We start from the raw sequence: 7,123 nt of genomic DNA, 5'->3' as shown, positions 1-7,123 counted from the left end.
CACTAATGTGTAGCTTTGAGGTCTTTTCATAATGGTAATGTTGTGCATTGGGCCCAGCTTATCCAGTGTATGTTAAGTTTATGAGCTGATGTAGAGTAACTGGCAGCAAATACGATGCTTTTGTTTAAAATCCTAATGACCTTGTCACACGGTCAATATTGATCCTCTTGAAATCTGCAATACCAAAGGAGGTCCTGTTCTACTAGATTAATCAAATCCAATGTTACTGACCTTCACGTGCACTTTGTTCAACTTTGTGGGCATCTGTCATGAATTTATTAAAGAGACACTCATAGAGTAACAGTTTCAACAATATGCCGTTTTGAGAGGATAGCAGAAACCCCAACAAGATCATCTTGTTTGGAGTCCGAGTGGGCGTATGGAGCAAAAACAGGGAAAGGGAAACGGACAGCTTATGTTAATCAGAACAATAATTGTGGAATCTGCCATACAGCGACGGCTTTGTTTGTTTATGTGTCATGACTGCCGCTATAAATGGCATCTGCATCTGAGGTTAATCTGAAGGCATCGTCAAACCCGTTTGTGATGATTAAATAATGGAGCTACATCCTACCTATTCCCACGGTCCATGTCCAGAATCCTTTAAGGTACTTGTCAAAAGGGGAAGGATGAGAAGATTGTTTCTTAGAGAAAAAAAAAATAAATAAATAAAAGGCAGATAATTTTGTTAAAGCCTTAAATAGGTATGGGGAGTGGGGGAAGATGCTAGATGTATCACATTTTGCTTATGTTGTTCTCTAAGGATGGATATATTTGAAATATATTAAAACAAAGTGGTCCAGTGACATATATTGCCCGACATATGGTCAGATTTATCCTTTTTATTTTAAATTGTGATTTACTATATTCAATTATATTTTATTAAATTATCTAATTTAGACGTTTTGTATGAAGTAAGAGTGTTTTCAGATGTTTCTTGTATTTTAGATGGGACAAAAAAAGTTCTGTAAACACTAAATGTGATTACAGAACTTTAACTCCAAATCTTGAAATGGTAATTACATCAGAATAGGCTGTTACTGTAGAGTTCAGTTATTTAACATACACGGGTCAGTTGTTTTCAAATCTTTATTGGCAGAGCATTTATGTTATGATATGTGAGATCTTGTCCATTGTTAACAGATAATATTGTATTTGATCTAAATTTAAATGTATAGGTAACAGCCATGAATATTTCAGTTAAATGAATCCACTAAAGTATTTGCCATAAACAGATAACATACACATTACATCAGAAAATGTCATCATTAAGGTCAAACTGCATTTACATTTCAAATAATGTCTACATAAATGTGTCATGTTCAGACGCTTATCAGGAAATAATTCTAATTGTAATGTAGTGAATAATTTTCAACATCGACTGACACACCTTACCCTGTTTAGAGTATCTGATACACTTTACTACACTTAAATTAATAAATTACATTAAAAAATATAATCAAATAGAAAACAGTTATTTTAAATTGTACAAAATTTTGGTCATGTGACTAAATTATGAAGAGTTTCTCCAAAACTCTTGATGCCAAGTTTATCTGTTGAAGCAAACACCTACTGAGAAGCAGCAGGTATGTCTGCATTTCCCCAATGTTAATCAGGTGAAACAGGAAATCATGCCACAAAATGCAGAACCAGAAAGATGTTTATCTAGTGAAGGGCACAAATGAGTAAACAGTTCACACATCCAGTTTGCCACACCCCAGCATACGCAGGTATAATGAGGAGAGCAGAAAATGTCATTTTTCTATCGTAATGTTTTTGAAATCAAGGGCATCAAGCTCCTCTTCCTGTTGCTTCATTGAATGACTCCCTCTTTTTAATGGTGCTCATCCTCTGCCTGTTCCATGAACCTGCCATTCCTTTGAACTCTCCGACATCTTACAGGAAGAAATTCAAAGGTCAGTCAACGTGATACTTTTAACATTCACTGAAATCAATAATGGGACCAGTTTCTCGGTTCAGATTCTCTTGAGTAGATCACTGAATTATTCTGAATTCTTCCTGTATTTGCTGCAGCTCACAGATAAAGCTGTAAACAGGAACTCCTCCATCTAATCGTGACAACAGAGGAGTTCAACCTAAACACCAAAACAAGTCGGTATGGAGCACCTGAAGTGGATCTGAACAGTCTGACATGTGAATCATTGTGCAGAACAACTGGTTTCGATGAGTAAGTCATGTAGATGCTGTACAGGGAAAAGTCTTGTTTCATAATGGAAGTTAAATGTTTCCTCAAGCGAAAATGAATAATGAGAATGTATAATCTGTCATTAATTCTGCTGAAAGTTGGACACATACAAGCGGCCCCATCAAAATCTTAATATCTGCTATCTAAATACATCATTCCATTTAAAGCAACATTTCAACACCGTTGCTATATTTAAAATGTTATGCTCAATTAATTACATATAATTTTATGAAGAATTGTTTTGTTGCCTTTCCAGCAAACTGGTGTTGGTTACCACACTATTCCTTCTTGATGTCTCTACTGGAAACAAAAGCTTTAATTTGCTCCTATTGAGTCAAGTGCTCAGGTAAAACATTCTTGACAGAATAAGTCTTTTTTTGAAACATGACTAAATTTATGTTGCAAATCTTTACCAACCCCAACATTAATTAATTATAAATTTTTCAATTTTTATATCCGTATGCCAACTAACCCCACTCACACTCTTTTCAGTCTGGCATCATCATTTATTACAGGCTTCCATATTTTAAATCAAAATTTATAAAATGGATAATCCCAGTCCTGCTTCTGATTGCTATTTTTTGTTGCATGTTGTGCCTATAACAATAGCCTTCATCCAGTGACACACAATATGAAAATATGAATATGAAAATAATAGTTGAGAACCTGTTTTAGTATATCCAACCAAACTCTTGTAAAATGTGTGTGTATATATATATATATATATATATATATATATATATATATAGCTTATATTTTAGGTTTTAATAAAAATATAATTCTATTAATTGTTTATTAAAGAGTTGTCCTATAGGAAATGTCTGCTACACTGACTGAAAACCATGTCTGTCTCTCCGTCAAAATAATGTCATGAAAACAAACCCAACGAAGAGCTAATGACGTGATTTAGTAGTAAAGCTATTGAAATATTTTAGTCTCCTGTGATTTTTCTGTCGCTGCCGGTCTCAGGTTTCAGTCAAGGAGGAGCTGAGATCCTCCCGTGGGCCTGCGCTGGAAGCTGCTCCTCTCATATAAAGCGCTTCCCAATGCCGGAGAAAACAGTGAATCACAGCTTTAGAGGGTGTCGAGCACCATCCACTCATCTCTCTCACAGTGCTCTTCAGCCACCAGCTGCTCAGTCAAAGTCATCTCTGATTGAACTTTTACGAAATTCAACAACGAAAGAAAAACTCTTGGTCACCCTCGCGCCAGAGAAACAAAGTCTGAGACGAAGGGAATCTGAAGTTTTGAGAGCGCACATGGCTGCTCTGATAAGCGCGTATTCGTCCTGGCCGGAGAGCTTTGAGTGCTCTGCGGGAAATGCGGACGTACCTGACGGTCATAACTCCCACAGAGCTCCCGCGGACAAGGTGTCGGAGCCGCGCATCAGGAGACCCATGAACGCCTTTATGGTGTGGGCCAAAGATGAGCGCAAGAGACTCGCAGTGCAGAACCCCGATCTCCACAACGCGGAGCTGAGCAAGATGCTGGGTAAGACATCATTAATACTATTTGTGTAATAATCATTATTATTAACAGCTCCTATTTATTATTTTTATTAGACTATTATTATTATTATTACTACAGTAGGAGATTGTTATTAATATCACTGTGAGGCTTGTGAGGCTTCATCTTCTGTTACAGAAAATTCAGTTTTGAACCAGTTGTGTTTCGTTTTCATGCATCGATTTCAGAAAGTGGGATGTTTAATATCTACTAAACTAATTATACAAAAATTAAAAGATATAAGTAATTGTGTAAGCTTGAGAAGCGTAAAGCACACAGAGAACTTGAATCGGTTCGAGACGAACCTGAACTGAAACTAAACTGAAATAAATCACAGTGTGATATAAATTGTATTTATTTTTTATTCAGATCAAGAGCGCATATTATCATTTTACACGTGGGAGACTTTATTCCAATCATAAATACTATATAGAACTGAGTTCATATAAAATATACAAATATGTTATCTATTAAAAAACAATAATATAAAATAAATAATAGAAATAATTTCAAATTCATTCATTTGAAATTAGTCGGATCTTTGGGTTTGTATAAGAAATAACTGAAAGAAAAGTGTAAAACTTCATGGGATAATGAATTAAGAAGTTGATTTTATGTTTTTATTTTTTCTTGTATGTTAGTATTTTTTTTATTAGTTTTTAATACTGTTATTTAGTTTTTAATACATTATTTCAGTTGTGATAAATTTGCAGACCTGTTTTAACAGTTATTGGCATTTATAGGATTTTTATTTATTAATTTATTAAAGTATTCCTAAAAGCTGAAATGATAAACTCAGTTTAATTACTGCCAATATTATATTCCAAACATTATAAAATGAATGCCAAGCTACAAATAATGTACCTTTTAAAAGATTAAAAAAAACTATGGTGTAAAAATATCTTTATTTTTATAACTGACATAAGCAATTTTACTAGCTGATGAATATTTATTTTTTATTCTTTCAGTTGAAATATAAAAAAAAAATTATGAAGACATTTAATTTAACTTTTTTTGCTGCACAGTATAAGCAGACAAACTATTTTTAAAACTAATAATGCAGTTAATGATTTTGTGTTGGTGTTAATGTGATTGTAAATGGAATAACTAACTGGGCAATCTCAAAAACTTCAAACTGATCCTTTAAATATACAGTATTTAGTCGAATGCTCCTGTTTTTTCCCCTCCAACAGGAAAGTCATGGAAAGCTTTAACTCCGCCGCAGAAGAGGCCATATGTGGAGGAAGCGGAGCGGCTGAGGGTGCAACACATGCAGGACTACCCCAATTATAAATACCGTCCCCGTAGGAAGAAGCAGCTGAAGCGCATCTGTAAACGCGTGGACCCTGGCTTCCTCCTGACCACCCTCGGCCCCGACCAAAACTCCCCCCGAGGTTGCTGTCACCCCCTCGATAAAGACGACGAGAGCGCTGTGAGTGGCAGTGTCAGCTTCAGTTCTCCCAGCGCAGCTTTACCCGGCGTCAGGGTCTTCAGAGATCCCACCAGTTCCAACAGCAGCTTTGATACGTACCCATATGGCTTGCCCACGCCACCTGAGATGTCGCCTCTGGACACTGTGGATCACGAACACCAGTCCTACTACTCACCCTCCAGCTCAGTCTCCACCAGCTCCTGCTCGTCTTCCACCTCTTGCCCAGATGACAGGCGTCCCACCCCGGTGCACATGAGCAGTCCACACCCCTACCATCCCGATTACTCCCACCATGTACCTTTGCACTGTGGGAGCTCACATTTGGGCCACATCCCAATGTCCCATCAGGGAAGTGGGGCGACCCTTATCACATCTCCTCCATTGTCCTATTACAGCCCTTCGTTCCCGCAAGTTCAGATCCATCATGGGCATCAGGGGCACCTGGGCCAGCTCTCGCCCCCTCCAGAGCAGGGGCACATGGAGGGTCTGGATCAGCTGAGCCAGGCTGAATTGCTGGGTGAAGTAGACCGAGATGAGTTCGACCAGTACCTAAATTCTACTAGTTATCACCCTGAACACGGTGGGATGACAGTCACGGGACACATCCAGGTAACACCGGCTTCTGTTTGCTCCAGCAGCACTTCAGAAACCAGTCTCATCTCCGTATTGGCCGATGCCACGGCAGCCTATTACAACAACTACAGCATTTCATAAACACCAAAACAGAGACAGTTGGCACAGACAGAGACTGTGGGCTCGTCAAGGGTCAGCAATATGACTGACAGGTGAAAGGAAGGCTGCGGAGGGAGCGGAAAAGAGAAGCTACAGGAAGTCAAAGGACACCTCAGGGATGCATAGATAAAAAAAAATGAAGTTCATTCCCATCTTTGTTTCCAAAAGAAGAACGGAAGTAAAAGAAAAAATGGACAAACATAGAAAATGCTCTCATATCTTGCCACAAAAGCATGTACATATGCTATAAAGCTTATTTATATATCGAATTGCTTTGCATTACAGCATATTGTATTGCTTTTTTTCAGTCCAGATATATTCAATTGATTTTTTTTCGAACCTCAATTGTTTTACCTCAAGATTTATTTAAGTGAGGCTGGTCTCTTCCTTTATAGGACTTAATTTTGAAGGAAATTCTTCCCTTTCATTTCCCTTTACCTTCATTTCAAAAAATTTTATTTGTATACTCATAAACAATTAAAAGAATAATAATAATGAATACTATTGTATGTCAATTTAGGTTTGCCATATTAATTTAACTGAAATTACATTTCGAGTTTTATACATTTAGCGTTCTCACTTTTGATATCCTCACTGATGTCAATAACAAGCGAATTAATGTATCAATATTGATGTTTGTTGAACGCCATTCTGTTTGGCCGATTTCATGATAAATTGCATTGTTTATGCCCATTTAAGTACAGCACAATGATTATGTCTGTAGGTCTGGACTTAAGAAAAAAAAAATTGCAGATGCTCTTCATTTTGTGATATATTAAAAGTGAATGTTCTGAGGCCCCATCTAAATTGGACGCCACTTAATAAAAACAAAAAATAAATACAGGTGACTCTTGATTTTGTAATGACTGGTAGATCAAGACTTTTTGGTCGCTTTTAGTAGTAGTAGAAAGTATAAACTGCTTTATTGGAAGTTAAAGGTTTATTTTCAGCTTCGTTATAATTATTCAGTTCTTTTTAATTTTAATTATTATCATCATTATTATTACTCGTGAGTATATAATTGCTTTATGTAAGTTAAATTTGTTTTTATAAACTTATAGTATATAAACTTCTTTACAAGATACTAATAAATGTTCTTTTCATCCACAGTTATTTCTTAAAAATATTTAACTGAATGTTTATTTATTTTTTCCACTATTTGTGGAGCTTTTTTGCATACATATATTTTAGTACTGAATACTACCGTTTGAGGTCCTTTCAAGAAGCTGACCTCTACATTTTTTATT

At 36.3% G+C, this 7,123-nt stretch overlaps 1 protein-coding gene across 1 annotated transcript; it reads left to right on the top strand.

Annotated features, from left to right (window-relative positions):
• The first annotated feature begins 3,237 nt into the window (after positions 1-3,237).
• On the top strand, positions 3,238-6,717 carry LOC132092585 (transcription factor Sox-7-like). The gene is made up of 2 exons (XM_059498879.1): positions 3,238-3,697; positions 4,906-6,717. Exons 1-2 carry the CDS (start codon positions 3,253-3,255, stop codon positions 5,856-5,858), a joined length of 1,398 nt encoding a protein of 465 aa, XP_059354862.1. The 5' UTR covers positions 3,238-3,252; the 3' UTR covers positions 5,859-6,717.
• Positions 6,718-7,123: the final 406 nt, after the last annotated feature.

This window comes from Carassius carassius, chromosome 18 (assembly GCF_963082965.1).
Source record: "Carassius carassius chromosome 18, fCarCar2.1, whole genome shotgun sequence".
Taxonomy (NCBI): Eukaryota; Metazoa; Chordata; class Actinopteri; order Cypriniformes; family Cyprinidae; genus Carassius; species Carassius carassius.
The sequence above is the reverse complement of the archived record's forward strand: the minus strand, read 5'-3'. Positions and strand labels throughout refer to the sequence as shown.

Bases quoted from the DNA above. Each gene is read 5' to 3' on its own strand.
- LOC132092585 (XM_059498879.1), top strand. From the start codon at position 3,253: ATGCCGGAGAAAACAGTGAATCACAGCTTTAGAGGGTGTCGAGCACCA. The intron at 3,698-4,905 runs GTAAGACATCAT...CCCCTCCAACAG, and splicing joins GGAGCTGAGCAAGATGCTGG to GAAAGTCATGGAAAGCTTTA.